General features: G+C 32.8%; 1 protein-coding gene across 1 annotated transcript; it reads left to right on the forward strand.

The window, feature by feature from the left end:
• The first annotated feature begins 3852 nt into the window (after positions 1 to 3852).
• On the forward strand, positions 3853 to 22534 carry LOC110995209 (xaa-Pro aminopeptidase ApepP-like). The gene is made up of 11 exons (XM_022262266.2): positions 3853 to 3955; positions 17082 to 17305; positions 17669 to 17875; positions 18267 to 18483; positions 18720 to 18987; positions 19579 to 19843; positions 20035 to 20242; positions 21205 to 21438; positions 21626 to 21697; positions 21950 to 22104; positions 22177 to 22534. The coding sequence occupies exons 1-11, from the start codon at positions 3919 to 3921 to the stop codon at positions 22384 to 22386; spliced, it is 2097 nt and encodes a 698-aa protein (XP_022117958.2). The 5' UTR covers positions 3853 to 3918; the 3' UTR covers positions 22387 to 22534.
• The last annotated feature ends 2321 nt before the right edge of the window (positions 22535 to 24855 follow it).

Genomic DNA, 24855 nt, shown 5'->3' on the forward strand with positions numbered 1-24855 from the left:
CGCGTCAAATTGTCAACTGTCTGCAAGTTCTTCCTGATTGGTCGGTCTCATTTCATTTAGAAATGAAATTGACGTGTCACTTAAATAAAATAAATAAATTATTTAATAGGAAATTAGAAATCCTGACATATGTTAGAAACAAATTGTAACGAAATATTTATTCTACATACACAAATTCTGATTAATAATTTCAAAAAAATCAACAATTATTATGTCTTTAAGCACAAATTATAAAAATAGAAATAACAAACAAATATAAAATCCGTTTTTAGTTGACCTCTACATAACGAAAGTAATATTCCTACCAAGTTTCACATTTCTAAGTCCTATAGTTCCCGAGATTTCGTGATGAGTAACTATAGAAATTGGAATTCTTAGCTGAATGTAAAAGAACATTATCCGTATAGTAAACTCGTAAACTCCGTTGCCATGGAAACAAAAGAATCAAGACAAAACGCTTGCAATTAACGGGATAAATGTTCATAAAAGTAAAACAGCAATAAAAAAATGAAGAAACGAAACGAAACGAAAACTAAATAGCCATAAACCATATAGGAAAAATTTCGCATCGAATAGTGGTAGTTTCATGTCGATACGATCAGTGGTTTAGGCGTGATTGAGCCTCAAACGAAGACCATTTTCATTATATATATATAGATGACATTTGCATGCCCATTTAAATTTTCATATGTAATGTTTCCAATTGTAATCTTAGGAAATAAACGGTTTGTTGAACGACTAAACGATTCATTTCATTTCGAGCGAAAAATACTAAGGTAAGAATATCAACGTCGGGGATGAGATGAATGTAATACGAACTGAACATGGAAGTCGTTGAACTATGCCGTATTACCCTACCTGCAATTGTAGAGAAATATTAATATAAATGTGCCATTATACACTGACGGACTTATAAACTGCATTAAATTAAGCCAGTATATATTATGCCAGTATGCAAACTTTCTACACAGATAAAAATTGAAACGTATAGATTGGTTCGTTAACTTTAAAACAGCGTACGGTCATATGTTTAAGATTGTTTTCTGTCTTTACAGATTGACCTAAAAAATTGTCCTTTGACCTTAAAACTTTTTTGAAGACAAACAGAAATTTAAAGTAAATTGATTCTGCTGGTAATAACTCAATTCAGTTGTCAAAAAATAAAAATCAATAAGAATCAATTTTAAAAAACACGCAAATCTCGATAAATTAATTTGCATTTAAGTACTACCAGTTCGCAAGATTAACGAAAATACACGAAGATACACAAAAATAAACGAAGATACACGAAAATAAAAAAAATGAAATCACTAAATAAATAATAAATCAAAAAATGGGAAAAATATGTCTTAGAATATTACATATTTAAAGTAGAATTTTCATATATCACACATAATTACTAAACTAAAATCACTTATAGGCAGATTTTGGTCAGTATCAAAATGTATTCCTCAATCCGTACGTCATTTAATTAATAATAATTGTTTAGTCAAGCCACATTTCATATATCTAATTGAAAAAATGCATACAGCATGCAAAAAACAAATTTCTAACTGACAAACACTACAAAATATATTAATAAAAGCATTATTCAGATACAATTTTTTTAACACAGACTAATAAAATCTACCAAGAAACCAAAATTATGACGATTGAACAACTATATGTTTATATATATGCACCTGTATCTTAATTTTAAAAAATTAAATAACTCTCTCCATAGTAGTCATTTAAAAAATCAAATACACAACTACACGCAATACTCGTCGAGCGAGTTTGCTTATCTTGCCGAAGCCGCGTACAAATTATTTGAAGAAATCTATTAGGTATGAGGGTGTGCATTTATTTAATCAATTACCATCTAAAATTCTCAATAGTGTATTTGACAAATTCAAAAAGGCAGTAAAGATGAATGTTAGAGTGAACACAGTTGACTAAAATTGCGCTTTTCAGCTTCACAAAATAATATTTTAAGAACAATACAATACAAAAACGCAGTACCATCAACAATGAGAATATGTACTTAAATAATGAAAAGGCAACCTACGGATTTTCATTTTAAATTAATTAGTTAAAAAATTTTTAAGTAACACACATCTGGCTGAGTGTATTACTTAAAAATTAAAAGACCCAGAAGATATATTTTTTTAAATCGATTCGTTTTCGATTCCCAAACCTAAAAAAATAGCAAGCAGGTCTCTTGGCTAAACTGACTGACTTACTTCATGAAAATAATTCACGAGAATCCCAAAGCTCCCCTCACTATATCATTACGAGGTACTAGGTAGGTAGAAGCAGTAAAGCGGCCATTGACACAAGGCCGTGGAAATGTCGCGATGTGATTGTCCAGCGCTAACATTTCAAAGGGAACCAATTAGGGTGAATTGTTTTACCTTGGAAAAGAAATTGTGATTTTGTACTTCAAACACAGAATAAATTCCGTTACATACCTTTGTAGGTTGCAAAGTATTACTGTATTTTTATTAAGTAATTGTTTAATATTATTATTATTCAAATAGAATCTCCAGTAGGTAACAGCTGATGATAGGCGATTTTTATGGTTCTTTTATATACTGATAGATAGATACTTGAGGAAAACGGGCAGGAGGCTCATCACGGAGGATGACAAGTGAAAAATAAATAAATTTAATAAATTAAATAATAAATTTAATAATAAATTTTTCCATAAATGAACTCTCAATGCGAGAGAGCTCGCGAGTGAGTTGACGGCCTTTTTCATATAGGTAATAGGGGGCAAATAAGACTACGGGACCTGCAAAGGACAATCATCGCAGGCCATCGACACCCATTTTTAGTGGGTGCGTTGCTGGCCTTTGAGGGACGAGTACACTCTAACTTTGAATAAGTATAATTGAAATGAACATAGTTTTCCTTAATAACTTTTTTTTTAGAATTGGTACACTCTTTCCTTGAAGTACCTATACGCATAACTGCTCATCACATTCAAAATTGTATTTTGTGTTTGTTTTTACCAATGTATCAGTGTGCCGAGCGTTGGCAATCTTTATCAATAAAAAAAAAAAAAAAAGAGTGTACCAATTCCCAAGTCGAATTAGTCCGACTATATTTCACGCATCAGGCTCACCTGTTGTTAAGTGACTTCCACCGCCCATGGACACTCTCAATGAGCTCGCGAGTGGGTTGCCGGCCTTTCAAGAATTGGTACACTCTTTTCTTGAAGAACCCTAAGTCGTATAGGTTCGGGCTATACTTCAGTGGGCAGCTGGTTCCACAAAGTAGTCGTGCGCGACAAAAACTGCCTAAGAAAATGCTCAGTTGTGGAACGACAATGATATTAAATTATTTAAATGATATTATGATTGTCACCCTTACTATATTATTACATGATTAACTTTAACCCCACCAATCGCATACCGGTTAAGCCTGAGAGATACAAGGCCCTGACTTCAATGCCAGCGCAATATATCTTTCTATATATGCGGTATTAACATACATATAAACCTTCCATACGTCAGACAGATGTTAGACCTATAAAAACGACATATAAGTCGCCTGCTAATAAATTAATATGAATTTAATATAGAAAAATCTACAGCCACTAGTTATAATATTAATTATTTATTTATATAAATGTGATAAAAACTTTTACGTATTATTTTATATTAATTAAGAAATAATATAGTCTAAAACAAACGATTATATTTTCAAATTAGCACCAAAACCTTACCCCGTCCAAACATAGATTCAATTAGTTCAAGACAATTTTCTTTATGGGTCGGACGCTCCCTGTCCCATGACATCATATAGGGTGGTGGGGTTTGGGGTTGAAACTTTCAGGACCAGTCGCTGAATTCAAAGCTCGCTTGACAGCCACGTCAAATTCGCGCCTCAAATGCGTTAGACAATTTTAGCAATATTTTGTGAAAAAACATCGCCATGAATATTATAGTTTTGTTAGCTGTTTTTTGTGCTGGTAAGTGTTTCTATTTAATATATATTTCTTAACTTGCATACAAACTGTAGAAAGACTTAGTGTAATGGTATATAAAGTTCAATCAGAGCGATAACTGCTTGTACTGAACTGTAAGAAACTATCATGGCTTGAGATACTTTAAATAATAATTTCGTTAACAAAGTGTTTACAATATACTTAATCTACCTAATAATAATAAATAATGGATCATTATAATTAAGTTCGAATGAACCTAAATCTGAAGAGTTAATCATTTAACATTTAGTCAGTTTTTAAGACAAATCTTTTGAAGTGTCTCCCAACTCGACTTGTCATTAGTCTCTGGAAATAAAACAGCGACCCGGACGTCAAAATTAACCTATAAGCCGAGGAGGTTAAGTTACCTCCTTTTCATGGGTTTTGGAACTCCAAATGAAAATGACATAACTGTGGGTTTTATATCGTACCTCTCTTCGCGGTATTGAATCAGAAAGTGAACTCATTTCCTGAGTTCGATTCTCGGCAAACTATATTTTACACAAAACGCATAAATGAATAATTTTTTTTTGTTAATATTCTCCAGATACTTTATTTTATCTTTACTTAATTTCTTTTAAAATGGTTTAAAATTTTGTAAAAAAACATAGTTGCAATTTCTTTCATCAAATTATATATACATATTTATTCACAGGATAAAGTCAATAAATAATTTATAGTGATAAAATACCTTTGTGTATTTAAAAAGACGCGGGTTGTACTAACACCGTTTTTTTTTTAAATAAACGACGTGGCTAAGGTGTTTCAATAAAGCAGGGCAAGCTTTTGGAACATGTCCGCCTCAAAACTGATATTCCGGACATGCAAGTTACTTTATATTTTTTTTTATATTCTTCGTAATTGGAACATTCATTTCGTTATCTTTATCATACCTACACATTTTTTATTTCGCCATCATTATCGTGTATGGGAAAAAATAAAAATATAGTACAATTGTACTACTTATATTTTTGTTTTTTTTTTTTTATTACTCGTTTCGATTTAAAATCATTAAGTACTTTTATTTAGCTTACGTAGAAAATTTCAATGTGATTTCGAAAGCATTTTTTTAACTTTTTTAAAGTTTTTTAGACGTAAGCACTATACAGAGAAACTAATTTGATGCTAATTACTGAATATTTGTTAATTAGTGTAGATTGCCAACATAAAGAATCTTTGTTTAATGCTATTTCAGGATTATATGAGTAATGGATATGAGCGTGTGTAGCATATAGGTGTAAATGATGAATTTTATTTTCCAACAATATAACAAAAAGATAGTGACATAAATAGAATAGCTATATTGTATTACTGGTACTACTACTACTAGTTACATTCCATAACACAAGGTGCAATCTTCAAGGCTTAAGGCTAAAGGGATTAATGAATCCTTCACTTTATAAGATCCTGGTATTTCGGGATAAGAAATCCCGATATTTCTCACGATCCAGAGGGGAATGTTGTTCACACATCCTTCAGGATCCGGGATCTGATGCATCACCACATTAATTATGTTTGCCTGGTGAACTGGGAATAAATATCTCACTATTTCTCACGATCCCTGTCCAGCCAAGCAGGATCTAGGGATCTTAGAGAAAAATCTTATATCGCTATCTATATGTTCCTGGTAGACTGGGAACAAAAATCTCAAACTTTCTCACGGATGCTCCTTAAGTCTCTTTATTCACATTTATTTCATTCACCTACCTGGTCTGCTGTCCTTGATAAAAAAATTGTATGCATGGTGATTTTTTTTTAAAGAAACCCTACCTCTTTTTATGTTTATAATTTTATTATTTTGCTTTACGAAAGGTCCATTCATTGCATGTATAATGCAAGCAAATTATCGTACTAGTCATACATACTTTTGTCTTGTTCTGTCTCTGAGATTAATGTATATAAATAAATAAGGCTAGGATACTTTATAATATATTTTGTATATAATAAATAAACACGGTCTCACCGAACGCTCTTAGCTCTAACGCATGCATGCCATAAAGTAAAAGGCGGCCGGCACTCCCCTGACATTTATCCGTACCCCATAAAAATAAACATAGACTAGGGTAACAGAGTTGCTGAGGGTTAGCAAAGGCCGCACCTATAAATCTAGTTATTTCATTCCGTTGATGTCCCACTAACCCGTTTGATGGTGCGCTATTTTATTTGTAACACCTACATAATTGTTTACCGAAATGGATAATAGTATACAAACGTAGGAAAAATATTTAAAGAGTATTTGTCAAGTAAATATTGTAGACGCGTAATAGGTATAAACCAAGAGACACTTCATTACTGTATGTATATATATATATATATGATATGACAACTAATAAACGAAATTAACACAAATTTGGCCTAATATTATGTTTAAATAATAGGCATAATTTAAATTTTCTTATTATTGTAGCCTGCAGTAAATAAATATATTTCTCCAAAATTTTAACTAAAACGCCTCGATCATCGTGTTGCGTGAGCCGTGACAGAATTGACAAATGACTGACATAACAGGCCATTGTCTTCATTAACCCGGCTGATGACTGGCTAAAGGAGGATTTAGGTCATAGTATATGTTTAAATAATGCCATATAAAATGTAAATACTTAGGTATAATTCTTAAATGACGGGTAGATTTGTACTTAGTGACGTTTTGATGCAGGGTTGATTATGCTTAAAACATCCATCAACCAGGATGTGAAATGAGTCGATGACTAATGAATGGATAACTGCAGTGCATTGGAGTCGAGTTGTATTGCACTTGATGCGGGTCGATGCACTTTCCATCACCACGCTGATCTGTTCGCCTGGTGCTTTGGCCGCCGCGCTTAACCCGTTCCGATGGCCACTTGGCAACGTACAGACAAACTGGCCGCCGCCAACACCTTGACCAGATTTTAAATGCATTATAGATTGTAAAAGATCCGTATAATGTTACAAATTGTGTATTCATAAAAAAAATACGTACCCATGTATATTACGTACCTAAAGTATAGTTACTTCTTATTTGAACCAAACCTCGATCACTTAATAAATATTTGTAAACATTTTTAAAATTCCATTGTACACTTACCTCCTAATAACGACTTGCACTTGAAGTTACCACATCTTTTTAAACCTGCTACCCTAGTCTAAAGAATTAAACGCAGTTCAACCCTGTCCCCGATTCACGTTTTTCACATTTTTGTTGTCAGTGGAATTCCAGTCCCGGGCCAGTGGGTGCGGTACGGTTTTGTTCCTCACTTTTCATCCCCTTCGGCTTTATTTGTTCCTGGTATGTTAGATAGAACGTTTTCAGGATGCGCAGTCTTTGGCGCACTGTTGCGGCAAACCGAAATGTTTTCTCTGTTTGATGTCGTGGCGCAATGCCCTTAGGGCGGCAAAGCCCTACATTGCTCCTTTAATATATGTTGCCCTCGTGTTTCTTCGATCTAATTACGCATATCATTATGTTTTCTTTTTGCTGTTTCTGTTTCTTTTGCCGTTTTTTCTTTTAAAGTTTTGTAAGCAACATAAAAACATTGATGTCATTTATTTCCGTACGATACGTACAATATGAAATAAAATAAATTAATTGAGTTATATTTTATACATTTCGTTTTTGTCATCTATTTTTTTCTATATAAAATATGTTTCAATATTTCATTATGATTATAATATATAATATTTATTTAGTAAATATAAAGTAACGTTTGTAAGAGTACTCTTAAAAAAATCGTCTATACGAGGCGGTAAAAGTAATCCTTCCTTGTTGTACCTGAAGACGATAGAAGGTAAAAAGAAAGGTATTGGGGAATATCGATTTCTGTTCAACCAAGCTCCTTAACAATCATGTATCCTTGGTATTTTCCGAACGGTTCGACGTTATCGGTAATCGCCAATAAACCCAACAAACCAATTCGATTGATTAATAAATAACTAACGGATTTGGGGAAGTATCATCGATATTCGATAGTAGATAGATAGATAGATGTACATAAGTTTGTTTGTTAGAACTTAGAAAGTCTATGGTTAAATTAATAAATAACTTTTATAATAATAAATAAACAAGAAGAATTTTTTAAATTCATAAAGTACCTAAACTAACTTACTAGTTAAATAAAAAAATACATACATATTAGGCGCGCCACGATAATTATTATCGATTAAATTCCGTTAGTAATAACGATTCAAAGCACCACAAACATTGAGATATACTGGGACATCAGAAATCCTAAGAAATCGTATCGAGGCTTAGACCTCGAATTTAGCATTCGGGCAATGGGTGGAGCCGCGTTGTATATGTACGAACATGAAACTCAGTTCCTGAACTAATGATTTGCAGAGCCATGCAAAAACTGTCTTTTATATTAGAAATACCTAAACAGGTAATTCAATCTGTTTCTGTTATTTTTACTCAGCATACTTATCACTAAATGGGAACTCACAAATCCAGAGGCTTATCCGGTATAAGCAGAGTCGTTACGTACGAGCTGTCAGAAACCTGACTGTATAGGAAGTAGTATGCTATAAAGTGTAGGTTGTCAATATGTGATTAATAAGAGACCATTGTACTATTCAGGATATGATCACCAAACCTTCAAACCAGACAAATTATTGATAGATATTATGCAGTTGAAAAATTAAAGCATTTTTTCCAAAGATTTTGCTATACAATTCGTTTACAACTATTACCGCCTGTTTAAATCTGATTACTTGATTGATCCACTGAGGTTTAAAAAAAGTATATGTAAGTATATAAAATTTTGTGTATTTCTTTTTAACAAAATTTTAAAAAGAAATGATTAAGCGTTCATAAGTAATTTCAAGAAGTATTTCAGTGACGTGTCCTCAGCCTTTATATTTTTTATCCTCTTATAACCAACTTGTAAATGAAGTTGTAATGCCTATAATACAAAACTGTAGGTAAGGAGTTAAAGTAAGTATATAAATAATTTGTATCTCTGAATCAAATGCGTAAGTACCTTACGCACGATTGGTCGGTGTCGCCACGCCCAAAGCTCATTGCGTGTATAAACCTTGAAAGTCGCCAAGCCCTTTGCAGGCCCTTCGCAATCGCCTTATGATTTCTGTGATCCCGGTAACTTGTGTTTTAATATAAATAATTTAAAAGGGCTTTCTCCATTAAACAAACATTCCCAGGCTCTTAATTTTTTATTCCCTTTTTAAGTTACATTTTTAAATATTTGTTGGTTGGTAACTTAAACTCATTGGTTGATTCCGACGTTCAATAGCAATAAATAATTTAATACATAATTAAAACTTGAGGAGGAGGAAGGAAAGAAATCTGGTTAAATAAAAATGACAGAAGAATAAACAAGAAAATAATGGGCATGTCACTCCCAATGACTTTGTGTACCAGGGATGTATGGGTACTGAGGAATACCTAAGAATGTATTCAAGGGCTTTATAATAAATAGAAAGAAGGCGTTCCTTCCGTAGTAGGTACTATTATTATTTGTTTAAATTATATACGTACTTTAAACCTATATATATATATATAGACATAATAAATAATTTTAGTCCAACGTTGGGCACAATGTACCAATGCAAAAAACTAATAACGATTTTTGAAGTGAAACTTCTTTATCGGTATGGGAGAAATTTTGTAAGAAAACGTCACGTTTCTCGGTTATGCGCCATGTTGGTTTTTTATCGAAGTTTAGTATAGTGACGTAAATAATATAATGTAGTATATGATAGTAATAACAACAATATATTAGATTTGAAGTTAAGTTTGAAATAAGAATAACAATATATTAATTTGAAAGAGATAAAATAAAAAGACTTGTTCAAATTTAAGTGAATTTACAAAAAAAGTGAGAGTGATTATACATTTCGTTTTATAAATTCAACACGTATGAGCATGATTTTAATATTTATTTGAGGTTAACCTCACTTTTTGATTATAAGTATCAGTGAATGTATATAAATCGTTAAAATTAGCAAGTATTAATAAATATGACTGAAAAAATTGTTTTTCTTAAGGCTTACCGCTTAAGCCTTATCTACCGCATTCGTGAAGTTGCAAATAGTAGAAAAATGAACTGTCGTAAAGAAGTTTCACTTCTTTCCTGTGTACTCTGGTACACACACATATTTTTTTTATTAAACGCATTCCGAGAACGCAGGTTTATATAATTATAATATTTGCAGCAGTTGCTCGCCCATATTCCGTAGATAATGTATGTTTAAAAAAATAATTTGGAAATAAATTTTCATTTATATTTTCCACAGGTTTATTTATTTATTTATTACAAAGTATTTCAAAATAAATGAATATTATTATTTATTCAATTGAATTCTATATATTTATTTATTTTATTAATTTTAATATCCCTTCTTCTCCCCGAGAGAGAGAGAGAGGTGCGCTTGCTTGTTCCCACCGATTGTTTGGCGAGCAAAGATGGCCTCACTTGAATCTCATCGAATAGGATAACATGAACCAAAGGCAGTAAATTGGAATGTTTTCAAATTCTTCAGTATAGTTTAAAAAAGATCTTGTTTGTGGAACAACATTGGAACACCACATATATATACACATAAATATATATATATATATATAATATATTTATGTGTAAGTGTATATATATAGTATATACCTAAGTATAAAGCCATTAATTAATTTAGATGCAGTTTTACAAATGTAATAATAATACCAATTTTAGTAGTTAAATAAATTATAAAAAATTATAAAATACAATTAAACTAATTTAAAAACTAAGCGAAAAGTACTGAATGATGTTTCTAAGTATTAGTTGTATAATATTAAAATGGTCTTAATATTTTTTCTTTTCCATAAAGATTTTCTATAAAGTAAACTGTACTTATAGGTTCAATAAAATATCGTTATTTCTACTAATTCATATATGGATAAATAAGGTACCAGTGGCACACACACGAACGGCAATAGATACACAACCCAACCATACACGTAAATTCGCAAACTCCACCCTACTAAAGGGGTTTCACTATTCCCACATATGGAACACATTGCGCTGAATTTACTCCCTCATCGGTCATACAACCTTGGTATATGTAGCCCACATGTTCAACCCTTTCGGACACGTGGCCACACACGTCGACAGTAAGAAATAAATATAAATAATTAATTATAAGTAAAATTCATAATGGAATGGGGTGCTTCCTCTCTATGTAACAAAACTTGTGATTGGCCAATTTTCTAGTTGGCGAAATGTCTTTCTATGTTAATTTTTTCAACTATTTAATTTTAATAATATGCACAGCAGTGTCGGTATGTTAATTAGGCAGCTAGGATATGTCGCATATCTGTTCTCACCTAAAGTATTGTCTATGTACTGTTTTTTATTGAGTGAGGGACAAAAAAATCATGCCATAGGTAAACTGTTACTTAAAATAAAGGACATTTAGTAACAAAACACTACCACACCAACGAAAACACGCTCTTAGGTAAGGGAAGGTAAGATAAGATGGTTGGTGTTGTTTGTTTGTAGCTCTTTCTTATAAACGCAGTAACGCGTCAACAACGTCAAATGTAATAAGGTGTCAGCGCTGCACAGGAGCTTGGAGTACATTATTGTACGAGAAACCCGTCGAACATGGGTAATTCATCGGTTCACTCTTGCTTATTATATTTTATATGCCTCTCTCTATCTTTAGTGGAAATGAGGTCTTGAAAGAAGGAGAAAAAGAGAAATAACTTATTGCAACTATCTCCCTCCCTCCCTTGTGTACATTTTCATTGCAAAAGACATCGTAAGCCACTACGGCAGCTGTAGTCGTACATATTGCATAAAGTCGTTGTTTGGTTTCATTTTCAACTATAATATTTACTTTACTATAATATTTACTTGTGAATTGATCTTAAAAGAAATATTAATCTCTATTAAGAATTGGCATATTTTATAAAGATATCCTCAAAGTTTGGTGGTTACTATTTATATTATTGTGCTTAGGTACATATAAAGCCAAGTCCAACAATATTATATTTAAGTACACATTTTATATGAGGCTTAGGAGAGACTATCATTAGGTACTTTCAATTCATGCGGCTCTATTACCAATGCACGAGTGGTAATGCCCACGCAGTTTAAATATTTTTGTTAATTTTGTTATAAAAAAAACAAACTGAATCCCTCTGGCCTCTATATACAATATATATTTTTTATTTTTTGCTATTACACAAAATTATTTACATTAGTATCCTTATTTATTCAGTAAATAAGGATACTCTGCTTTGTTTAAGAATAAAATAAAGCAACTCTTAATGTCTTAACTTTATATTACTTTTATGTGTGTTGTTGTCATGTATTATTTTTTGTATCATATTTATGTGTAACCTGTTGTGGATGCATCCAGTGTGTTTGTATTTGTTTTATTTTTGACTTTGTATTTATTAAGGATGTCTCTGTTTGGTTTCCCAATAAATAAATAAATAAATCAAAGTTTCATCAATCCTGACCCAACTTCGCATACGAACTCGCTTGTCTACCGTATGCCCACAGCGAATCGTATTTCGGTCATACAATGCGCAAAGGCGATGATAACTTGGAGAACCTGATCGTGGTTGGTAACACAGAAGGCAAAAGATCATGTGGCCGTTCACCAACCAGATGGACTTATAGTCTCCAAAGCTATACAGACTACAGTGGAAGGGAAGCGCTGGACAGAAACCGATCAAAGCAGATATTCCGCTCTAGATGCTTCGTTGCTGACCACGACGCTCAGACCTGAGCTGCCGACTGAAGAGAGAAATCAAAGTTTACAAAAAAAAAAAACATATGTGCAATTCACACATGGTAAAAGTGAAACCTTTAAAAGCAAAGTTTTTATAATTAATCAAATATAAATTAATCATTTTCCACTAACTAAATGTGTGTGTTCTATAAAAACAGTATATTTTAATGATACATTTTAATTTATAAGTTTAATATAAATCTTTAGTTTGGCAAAAACTAAAACAACGAAAGTTTGAAATTCGATCAAATAAAAAAGCGGCAGTAAAGAGAGGCTGTATAATGCCTCCTATCTCATTTTCTCCCACGTTAAATCTTATGAATTTATGTTTCTGTCTCTCTTTACCGCTGCATCCGGTTTGAAATCACGACGATTCTAAAGTTTATCTATCTCATTTTCTCCCACGTTAAATCATATGAATTAATGTTTCTGTCTCTTTTTACTGTCGCTGTTCCGTTGCATCCGGTTTGAAATCACAACGATTCTAAAGAAGTTTCACTTCAAAAATCCGATTACTCAAGTGCATTTTTCATTAGTTGAACCGAAACTTCTTTTTGTTCCCATCGAAACAATATTTGTTTCAGATTGGTAGACAATAGGCAAAGAAGGCACCGCCTGAAGCATCGGTTGGCTTGGCATAAATTTGTATTCATCAAGATTGAAGCTTCAACAGAATCGAATATTTTGACAATTTCTTCAATTTATAAATCAGACAACGGAAAAATATACCAAATATAAAAAATATAGCAAAAACTAACTATTATTTTAACGAAATGTTCATCTGTATATATACAAATCTCCACTAGGGTTGCATAAATTACACCTTATGTATAGAGTTGGCAAAATACCTTCTCATATGCATTAGAAACCTATTACATAGTTAAGTTTTGTTCATCTCTCCACTTTTAGCAGATCCTAGTACACCATCGTTACTTCCTAATTAAATGTTGGACTAATTAAGTAATTCTCGTTAATTATTTAATTTTGCGTTAAGTATAAAATATTAAGTACACATTGATTAATTCTATAAATGTAATGTAATGAAACCAGAATAAGATATTTTCGTTAATTCGTCCTTTTTTTTAAATTATTATTTAATGTGTTGCTGTGTTGTGTAAATAGGTGTAGTTAAAACAATAAACATAAGGCTTATCTAATGTTTTTTGGTAAATATATAAAAATTATATCAATACATAGGACCATATGAGAAATGGAAATACAAATGTTTAGAGAATACAACAAATTATTCGTCTTTATTTCTGTACCTAAATTAATGACGCGAATGGCGCGGTCGGCTCAAATCTTGACGCCCCTTCTATAGGCCCCGGCGCGGTAGTTGGCAAGGTTTTGGCGTAGTGGGGGCAAGTTCGCGCATCGTACACTTAGTGGAACAAAAACTGTTCACTTTTATTGATTGTCATTATGGTTATTGCCATCATTTATTTTAAATCTTGTATATAAACAAAACAGAGGAATTCGTGACATTTTTTCTCCATGAAACAGTACACATATATATACCATTTTTCTGGCATGTCTGCGTAAAACGGTATTTGGTCCTGGCATTGTAATAAACGTTACAAAAACTAAATTTAAAACAACAACAATAACACTAACAAAACCAAAACTTAATTTAAAACTGAATTCGTACCAAAAAGTCAACAAAAACAAATGGTACAACTTTCGTGTCGGCAAGTGTAATCGGGAGCGAACGTAATGTAGACGCGGTGCGGGAGGCAAGGGTCGACTGACGCACCAATAGCGCGCTGTGATCGGCGCTACGTCATACCCCGCGTCCCGCTTCACCACCAAAGAGACCTAAAAAACGACTTCTGCGCATCTAACGACTCTTGCCAAGTTCCGCGCCGGGGCCTATACCCTCATGTAGACCTAGTAAAAAGATGACGTAAGCTAGGCAGACATTTTCCTTGGGAGTGAGTCTAGAAAGAGATTCCATACACTTATTATTTTTATAAGACAAATACTATGTATCATTTAATACTTTATTTACGAAGGTTTTTTGTATATTTTATTCGGCTTAAGCATAATTTTTTTTTAATGATTAACGTTTGTTGGTTTCATGTAAAAAAGTTTTGTATATTTATTTTTATATATGTAAATTTTAAAAGCAAAAGAAACTCTATATATATATATATATACAACGAAATCGCGTATTGGGTCTCAACTCTTAATAGCAATAAAATAGGGTCTTTTAAACTATGTATGTAAGATTTAATTATCGATATTCTCAAACGGCCATTGCTGTACTTAATACAATGGCCCTGCCCTATAATGGACAACTGACCGCTATCTCCATTTCCCATGCCGCTTTGTTCATTCCAAATTTTGAACTCCACGCGACCCATATAATCCTGGTACAAAAAGGGAGCAAAGCATTGTTCTCACGCACACGCACTTTTTTATTTTTATTGCTTCCAAATCGAAAATAAAAGTTGTCTTTTCTCCCGTAGCGGGCTCGACGCTTGCCATCCACACGCCGTCCAGTAACCAGAGACCTCTACGCCTTAACAGTATGTTTTATCGAATGGGTCTTACAAAACTTGACGCACTGCATAGATGTTACATTAAATTACTCCATATGCTCGATATAACAAATAAAATACAAATGACTTAATAATTTAATACAAAAGCGCTATTTTGTTTTATTTTATTCATGTTTTTTTTTACCTAATAGGCAAAACCTATTACTATTATGCAACACCAATGGCCTTAAATGAAAAATACATTACATTTATCTTATCTTAATTAGAATTATACATATTTTAACTAGCTTTATAATACTACAATTAAAAGTGCATTAGGTGCATTTGTGAATAAAATAAAATATATTCTGTACGTATATTTAGTACTAAGTAATCAGCAGTTATCAATATTTCAATACATGACGTAGATACAATGCAAACGTGTGACACGCATCGATGCAGATGTGAATGGCCGGTGCAAGGGTGCAACGCACTGCACCGCGATGTCCTTGAATGATCCTTTCGCAGGATGACGACACGCACAAACCTCTTATATTAATGTGCTGCCCTGGTAGCCACAGGATATTTTGTCCCTTTGGGAATGCGCCTATACGTCCTTAAGGACGAGGACGATTTGAGTACCGTTTTATTTTATTTGTTTTGTAGGTAGGTAGGTACAACCGTCTTGCTAAACCGCTTATTGGCTATTTTACCGTTTCAATATATTCTATATAACTTGAATTTTATATTCAATTTAATGCCATGCTACCTACCAAAAAACACCGATAACTATGTAAACACGGTAAGATACCTATAGAAAGAGAAAGAAGATATTTTACTTCATTTGTAAGAAAGAGCAACTATGTTTATTGGTGTGATATTGTAATTAAATGCTTATTTGCAATAATTGTATGCAATGCAATGTAATTTAATTTACTTTGAGTGAAGTTCGTAAGCCGGTTAAGGAATTAATATGAAATGTAAATTAATCAAAAATTTTAAGCAAAAATATGTTAGACTAAATTAATTTTCCGTCGTTACTGGATTTAACTTCTAAAATTGATTCTATATTACTAAAGCTTCGTATATTATATTATAATATCATGCCAGAATGCCACAAAGTAAAAGGGAAAGGGATCGTTTTGAGAAGACCTCTTCGAATCTTCTGCCTCCCTATTGAATGTTGACGTCATCCCAATAGATTCTACATCCCTTGGGTACCTCAAGGCCCGGATTAGATAGATAAAGCCAGGAATAGAAAAAACATAAAACCATTTCATTCAATTTTTGACGTAAACAAAGAAATTTTTAACCTGTTTTGTATTTATTTTGTTCAGAAATTTATAAAGATTATTTATTATTTATTACCACGAAAGTTTAATTGAAACGAATTTTTCTAAAATACTGTTTTTGTCATTTATAAAACAATCATCCTTCTAAGTTCTAATCCTAAGTGGGTATGTGTGAGTACTGTGCCACTATTGTATTAGTGTGGGTCGGGTCAGGGAGAGGGGATTTGAAAGCTTAGAGTGTGAGAGAGATAATTCCGCACCCTCTATCATCCTTGTCCCACGCGGAGCTTTGAAAGAGCTTTTAAACCTTTCGAGCTGTTTATTGCTCTGATATCCTAGTACCTTCCCGCGCCATTAGCGTCGTTGTCGCTAGCCGCTTTCTCCTCTTTTTGTCCCTTCGAAAGAGATGGACAGACGTTTGGCGTAATGCCTCTCTCTATCTTATCTCCGCAGGATACAAATATTATTTTCTATTGATGAATGATTGTACGAATGGAATATTGTGAAGGGAATAAATAAATACACTATGAGATGTCGTACATACGCTTAATCTGCAAAAAAAATGTGAAGATTCCTTGTATAGAAAAGATAAAAGATAAAAAATAAACAAAATTATTATTATTACAGAATGCAGTGCAGCCCGAGTTGCCTATGTACCCACAACGAGTACCGCTGTTATGCCTACAACAACACAGATGACCACCCCATCAATGCTTCAAGAGCTTACTCCCCCTCCACAAGCCTGCCCTGAGGCCTCCAGCCTCACAAACCCGTTGGGAAAACTACGAATTGCTATGAAAAATTCTTCCTATTTGGATGCATTTCTTGTTTTCTTTAGCGACGAACATTTGGTACGCAATTCAATATTGTACGTGTCCAAAACGCTTTAATAATTAATGAAAATAATAAAGCATCTTTTTGATATATTCTGAAGCTTGAATGAACCTTATTTATAGGCAATACCTGACATTTAAAAAAAGTAAATAGGTACACAGTAAATGTGAAAACACGTAGGTTTATTGTTTTGTCTACTTTAAAAATGATATCTATATATCTTTGCTTTCTATAAGTATATAAATCATTTGCATAGAAACATCTTTGACTATTTATTACACAACACAAAAAAATGAATAATAAATAAAAGTAATTTAACAAATCTATAAATTATTTTTTTAAGTTAACAATGATGATGAAATTGTCTTATTCAAATGTAGAGTGAAGAACCATCTCCTGACGAGCGTCGTTTAGAGTACATAAGTGGATGGGATGGTGCTGGAACAGCAGCGGTTTTAGCAGCTGGTGGGGCAGCCATATGGGTCCCATCTGTTAACGTGCGTCGTGCCAAGATGTCGCTCTCATGTGCTTGGCTGGTACTTGATGGAGACGATCCAAGCCAACCAACAATTGCTGAATGGATTGGGGTATATTATGTATTGTCAAACTCAAAGTAAAAATCGTTTATTCACATAGGTAACAGAATGTACTTATGAACGTCAAAAAAGTAATAATTCTAATTTTACATTTACTGCCAGTTCCCAAATCAAGGGCGTAGAACGAAAGAGAAGAACTGGCAATAAACTCTCCGTCAGTCTCTTTAATCGCCAAGTTTTTTTGTTTTTTCACATTGCCTTAAAAAGCTGTTCAATCTTTTACCATTTCAAATTAATGTGTTCTTGTAAACATCGTTACTTTCGTCAAATTAAACGTGGCAGAACCAGAAAAAAATACAGATAGGTAGTGCATGGATTTTTTTGCGATAAACGCATTTAACGTTGTTAAAACTGTATACATAACAAAAAAATATTTATTAAGGGAACCGCCATTCGCAATGGTCGCGTTGGTGGTGACGTTCGTCTGACATCATTTGGAGAGTGGCAGGCATTGTCCACTAGCCTACAGCGGGAGAACTTGCAGCTCGTCCCTCAGTCAACTTTGCTGGACCAATTATGGAACCAGGAAACTGATCCCATGTGGAAACGACCGCAATTCACTAGAGTTGTAGCTATGTCTCACAATTCTGAGTTTACTGGTGAGGATATTTTTCCTTATTTATTGAGGTATTTATTCAATAAGGAAACATCGCAACACACAAAAAACATAACATTCCTTTTACTCGTTGAATTGAACATTTTCTATAGAAACTCAGCTTTACTAAAAACTCTCTTACTCTAATATTACATTTATTACAACCTACTTATGTTGTATTAATTGGTACTAATATTGTGATATTTTTGGTAACTGTTATATCCTTAATGAACTTTTCAGGCATGTCATGGCGAGAGAAGTTGTCATCAGTACGAAATGAGTTACAAGCGGTTGGAGCTGATGCTATGATCGTGACTGCTCTGGATGAAGTCGCTTGGCTTCTTAACCTTAGGGGCAAGGATCTCCCTTACGCCCCACTTCTCAAAGCTTTCGTTCTAGTCACTCATAGAGATGTCAGGATATACGTCCCCCCTGGGAAGCTCATGATGCCAGAACGAGATATGTTGGCTGCATATAACTGTTATCCTAATGTTGTTAATTGTACCAGGTAAAGTATAAATAAAGACAATAAGGTAAAATAAAGTAAAAAAAAATGAAGTAATAAGTATAAAAATGTAAAATAACGTAAATATAGTAGGTAAAAGAAGTAAAAAATACATATATATTTTAATTATGATAGCAAAGAATTCAAGCAACTAATTCAAAATATAAAGATGATTCTAGTTGTCAATGCCACGTCTGTTGAATATGTCCCAAACATTATTATGTTAGGGAACCAAATATGGATTAATCATAACTAACATATGAATGAAACAACCAGAAGAATAAATCTAGCATGGAACAAATTTAGGGCACATTTATCTTATTAATGCAAGACGTAGATTTTTAATAAGCCGCTAATTAAACTGCTAATAAAGAAGATTGGATAACCAAAGGGAGCGTTTTATTTATTTATTATTAATACGTAAAAAACTTCTTTTTTTTAATATTACAAAAACATCTGAAACATTCGTAACACAATCAAAATGGGTCACTTTGCCCGCGTTTGTGATGTCAGGTGAACTAATAACTTGTGTTTTAATGATTGCGAGACTTAAGTTCAGCGAAGGCTGTGTTTTGACGATATTTAAATTTTCAGCGTAAAAGACTACGAAACTGTATACTCCGATTTGCGGAAGGCAGTTGACCTGAACAAGATCCTAATACCGACGGGAGGGACGTTCCAAAGAGGGGCATCGGCAGCCATCACTCAGGCCATTACAGCCTCCAAAAGACTCTTTCAACCCTCACCAATAATTTATCTGAAAGCTCAAAAGAATATGGCTGAAATCAAAGGAATGAAGAAAGCTCACTTAAGAGATGCCGTCGCGATGTGCACTGTATTAAATTATCTTGAAAAGAAGGTAGTTTATTATATGGTCTATTAAAATATATTGAGTTGAAACCCAATCCCCAAAACGCCTAGCATTTTTAATCAGTCACTTTATTATAATTTTATCACCAGAATATCTATCAGTTATCTTTAAATACCTCTAGTTAAAAGCTTCGTAGGACAAACAAAATATGGCTAAATTTGTTTGATCACCTTTTTTAGGGTAAATCAAACCTGAATGAATTATTGGTGGGTGAGAAGATAGATGCAACACGCGCCACTCAGGCTGGCTACAGAGGTTTATCCATGAGGACTCGAGTCGCTTTCGGACCGAACGCTGCTGAACCTGAGTACCAAGCTACAAATGCAACAAATAGACGAATATTCTCTAACTCTACGCTTATTATACAGTCAGGAGGACAGTATGAAGGTATATTAGAAAAATTAAGAACCGTGTCAGCAATAGGTGATTATTAATGCTACTTAGTAAGCAGGCGTTTATGAAGTGTCGAAATCAAATTCACTCACAATTCTTATTCTTCATATAAGCAATTATGAGGTCACAGTAGGCATACCAATTACGACTTAATAAGTCAACTGCAAGATTACTAAATTTCACTTCTTTTTTTATTGCAATATATGTTAAATATATAAAAATAGAAATCGCAAAATATGTTGCTAAGCACAAACCTCGTAGACGGCTGGACCAAATCTGGACTGGTCTGGAGTTTTTTATTCTTTAAACTCTAAGGAAGGTTTTTATGGAGCAAAAATTGGATAATTTCATTTAGGGCTTATCAATCAATCAATCAAATCATTTATTCCAATTAGACCACCTTAAATAGCACTTTTGAACGATAAATAAAATATAAAGATGCTTCTAGTTGCCCCTTCCAAAAGGTAGTTTTACTGTTTTACGAAACTACCTGTTTCGTAAAACTACCTTTTGAAGAATTGGGAAAAAACTCCACACTCACTCTTTTAAAATAGCATTTGTTTACATTAGTAAAATAATATATGTGAAGACAATGTACTCCCAGAATAAAATTACAATACAGCTGAGGTTTTTATTCCAAAAAACAACAAACAAACGGCTATCTGCAATACAGGAGAGCGTAAACGAAAACGAAAAAGAAAACGCAGTATTGTTAACATTAGAAATAGTTAATTATTACGGCATTTCTAATTAAATACTGAAGGTTTGTCCACGTATATAATATCGCATTTTCCGTTCTTCTCGGTGTAAAAATAGGGTATGTAAAAAACAAATAGGCTAAGTAAAAAAAAACATATTAAGGCGAAACGAAGTTCACAAAGGCAGCTATATATAATTAAGGTTCCAAATGAAATATTTTCTATGAATTGTATTTTTTTTTATTTATATGATGACAGAGGGTACAACAGTCGTTACAAGGACTCTTCACTACGGAACACCAAGTCGTGATGAAAGACGAGCTTATACTATAGTTCTACGGTCCTTGGCGGCTTTCGCAACTCTACAGGCGCCGTCAACGCTTCCTGCAGCTCATGCAGACCCAGTCGCTAGGGCTCCATTGTGGTCGTTTCGCCAGGATTATTTACTACCTACGGGACATGGAGTTGGAGCCGCATTAAATAGACGAGAAGGTATATAATATAGTAAACTAATTATATATTTTATCAAAAGAAAAAAATCAACATATCGTTTTTAATGGTTTTAAAACTCGTAAAGTGAATTGTAATTACATATTACATACAACATTATTACAACGATAATTAGTTTTTGTTGAAAATCTTTTGAATCAATGAAATAACTTTTTACAATTTGTTACAGATCCAGTAGTGATAGATTACAGACAGGACACGAATCTCCACACGTTTCGCGAAGGCTACTTCGTTACTAGCGGTAAGTTGTTGAAACGAACAGTTTTTCGAACGAATAATCCAAAAATAACGTGTCGTTACGACGTAATTGTATCCTATACATAAATAAAAAGAATGATAATTCTGTGCGCGGTGTGTAACGCCAGGCGCAAATTTTTCATTCTTCCTTTGTAACTCTGCAGTTTATGAATCAGAATATATTATTACTGTTTTTTTATTAACTGTACGACACATAAAAAACAAAAAATTGTTATTAACTTATTGAACTTTCCAGAACCAGCTTGGCACGAGCCTCGTAAATTTGGGATAAAACTTAGCAATGTCTTAGAAGTAGTTCAACGCGCGTCGGGATACTTAGGTTTTAAAGAAACTACACTTTTGCCTTACGAACCGAAACTTATCGACAGAAATCTGCTGACTGATTATGAGGTAAATTTGTTTATATCATATTAACCATGTTGGACCGAAAATGATGAGAGTGAATTTTAATAAATATTGCAGATAAATTGGTTGAACGCATATAACAAGAGAATACGTGAGACAGTCGGTCCAGAGTTAACAGCCCAAGGATTGACTGATGTTTACTACTGGGTGATGAATAAAACCATAGCAATAGAACTGCCATCAAAGAACAAGAAAGCGACAAACTCTGCAATTATTCATAATGCAACCGCGCTATTGATTTGTATATTTGCTGTAAATGCTATTTAAGTAGACTAGAAATAATTAGATAATAACCTATATTTGTGTATTAATATATTTTATATCGTTAAATTGCACCTAACGTACAATAATATGATCAAAAACATAATAGCTGAAGCACTAGTAAGCGAACTTGAAAGTTCAAAATTAAACTAAGAAGGGGCCGTTCAAATATTACGTAAGCACTATGCGGGGGGGGCCTATAGTCTTTGATTTTCTTATTTAGTGATTACGTCAACAATTATTTACGTTTTTACACATCAATTTGCGTGTTTGCTTGAAAGCGAAATGCATTTTCGAATTTCCTAAAAAAAATTAATACGTTTATTATCAAGATATGGGAGGATAAATAGCAGTAAATTTGCTTACATAATACTTGAACGACTCCTGAATAACAAATTTAACTAAGAGAACCTACGTAGGTATATATCAGACGTGTATCTTCTAGAAAAGCGCAAATACCAAGAAAACTGCTAAGCAGATTTTAATGTAATTCTACTCCCTAAGTTAATATAAACTTACATAACCCAAATTTACATAATTTTGGTCCATTAACATCCTACTAAAAAATTGCAATATCAAATATAAGTTCAGTCTCCTTGAAGTTTGTTAGATATTAAATAATAATAACAATATTTAATACAAGGCAATCTTACTCGTAGAATACGAAATAATATAACATAAAGTAGTATTATTAATTTATTAGAAATTTGTATACATATATAAAGACTTAAAAGTTATTTTGCAATAATTAGGTAGTTGCACGATTTATATAATTAGAGTAGGAATATTTGTACGAATACGAATTGTTTAGAGTATAATATTGTAGCGAAATTTTCCAACAACGGATTTTTTTTATTACGTTTATTCACCATAAACAATATTATTCATACATTATATATTCAATATTTTACCTAGTATTAGCGCTTAAAAGAATTATATACAGAGGAAAAAATATAATAATAGAATATAGAATGATAATGTATTTAAATAATAATTATCTAAATGTAAGAAATGGTTTTGCACCGAGTGCCTTATTCGAGTAGTTTGTACATGTAAAAGTAATCGTTGTGCCTTAAGTGTGGCCTATAGTGAATGCAACTGCCTTTTTTTTTAGTTTTAATGGAAATTATTGATCGGACGTCCAGACGGAATGCAAATCTCCCTCTCTCACCCCACCGACCTTACGACTTTAAGAAGGAAGAATACTTATAGAAGAGCGTAGGTACTAAAAAGCCGCCACTTGTGCGTAAGTGGCGGCTTTTTAGTACCTATGCTCTTTTTGTTGTGTCCATGGGCGGTAGTTTAACCCCATAAAAAAAGCCGTGCTGGAAAGTTTGATTTGTTAAAAAAAAATATAATGTGTATTAGTTATCATATTGATAAATGTTTATTTTTTGCCTGATCTGTTGAATTAGGTATATTTGATTTAGGCTTAGATTATCTTCGACAAGAGTCTTTATATTTTAAAAGACTTCTTTGTAAAATTTTAGTATACCTAAGTAATAAAAACACATCGTTTTTCTAATTATAATTGGAGTGTTTGTGCTATCATATATGCATGCTTTATGATACATATCACATATAGATTCAATTACCCAAGAAAATTCGAAAACTTCAAGGGTGAATTGTAGGGACGAACTCCCGAATTTTTGGCGTTCGGGGCTGACCCCCAAGTCTGTTTTTTATTACAATTATTTTAACATGTTAAATTACGGATTAAATCTTTGCAAACTCATTTACAAATAACTTACAAAAGAAGCCTAAAACAAGTATAATATGTTATATGTACAAGTGTACTCTTGATCTCTCGGTGGTTACAAATTATACTTTTAGGTCAACATTAGTCAATATTTCGAATCAACTTACAATTTTATGAACTTCCCTTAGTATGATGGCCCCATCACCTGATGTTCAAGTATTTTACCTACCTTCAAAATTTCATTCTCATGCTTCTCACGCGATTAGTAATGTTTAGTTTCTGCACTCCTAGTACTCATCAGATTCTTGGGGTTAATTCAGATTCAAGAATTCCGTATGACTCCAGAGATTCACGTGATGCCATAACTCACAGACATTGTAAGCATTACTCGTCAGTCATGAGCGTGACATTGACATGAAATTGACATTTAATCAGACGTCTCAATGGTGGTCAGACAGAAGCCTCGACACTGAGTTAAAAACCTCATATACTTATTAAATTTTTGTCAAATGTTAGAAATTAAATGATAGAATCAAATAATTTCTGTCTAAAATTAAATGTTTATAAATCTTTGTAACACTTTTACGGATAAACATGATAGATTGTCAGCAGTCAATGTATTCAATTCACACTTAAATCCGTTAGGAAAAGTTGTAATATTGTTTTTGTTCACGTACGTGCACGTACGTCGACGTATACCTATAACAAATATATCAGGAACTAATAAATAGTGGAGTTTGTCACAATAAAACAATTAATATTTAAATGCTTTTTAT

This window comes from Pieris rapae, chromosome 2, assembly GCF_905147795.1.
Source record: "Pieris rapae chromosome 2, ilPieRapa1.1, whole genome shotgun sequence".
NCBI lineage: Eukaryota > Metazoa > Arthropoda > Insecta > Lepidoptera > Pieridae > Pieris > Pieris rapae.

Bases quoted from the DNA above. Each gene is read 5' to 3' on its own strand.
- LOC110995209 (XM_022262266.2), top strand. From the start codon at position 3,919: ATGAATATTATAGTTTTGTTAGCTGTTTTTTGTGCTG. The intron at 17,306-17,668 runs GTACGCAATTCA...ATTCAAATGTAG, and splicing joins TCTTTAGCGACGAACATTTG to AGTGAAGAACCATCTCCTGA. The intron at 20,243-21,204 runs GTATATTAGAAA...ATATGATGACAG, and splicing joins GTCAGGAGGACAGTATGAAG to AGGGTACAACAGTCGTTACA.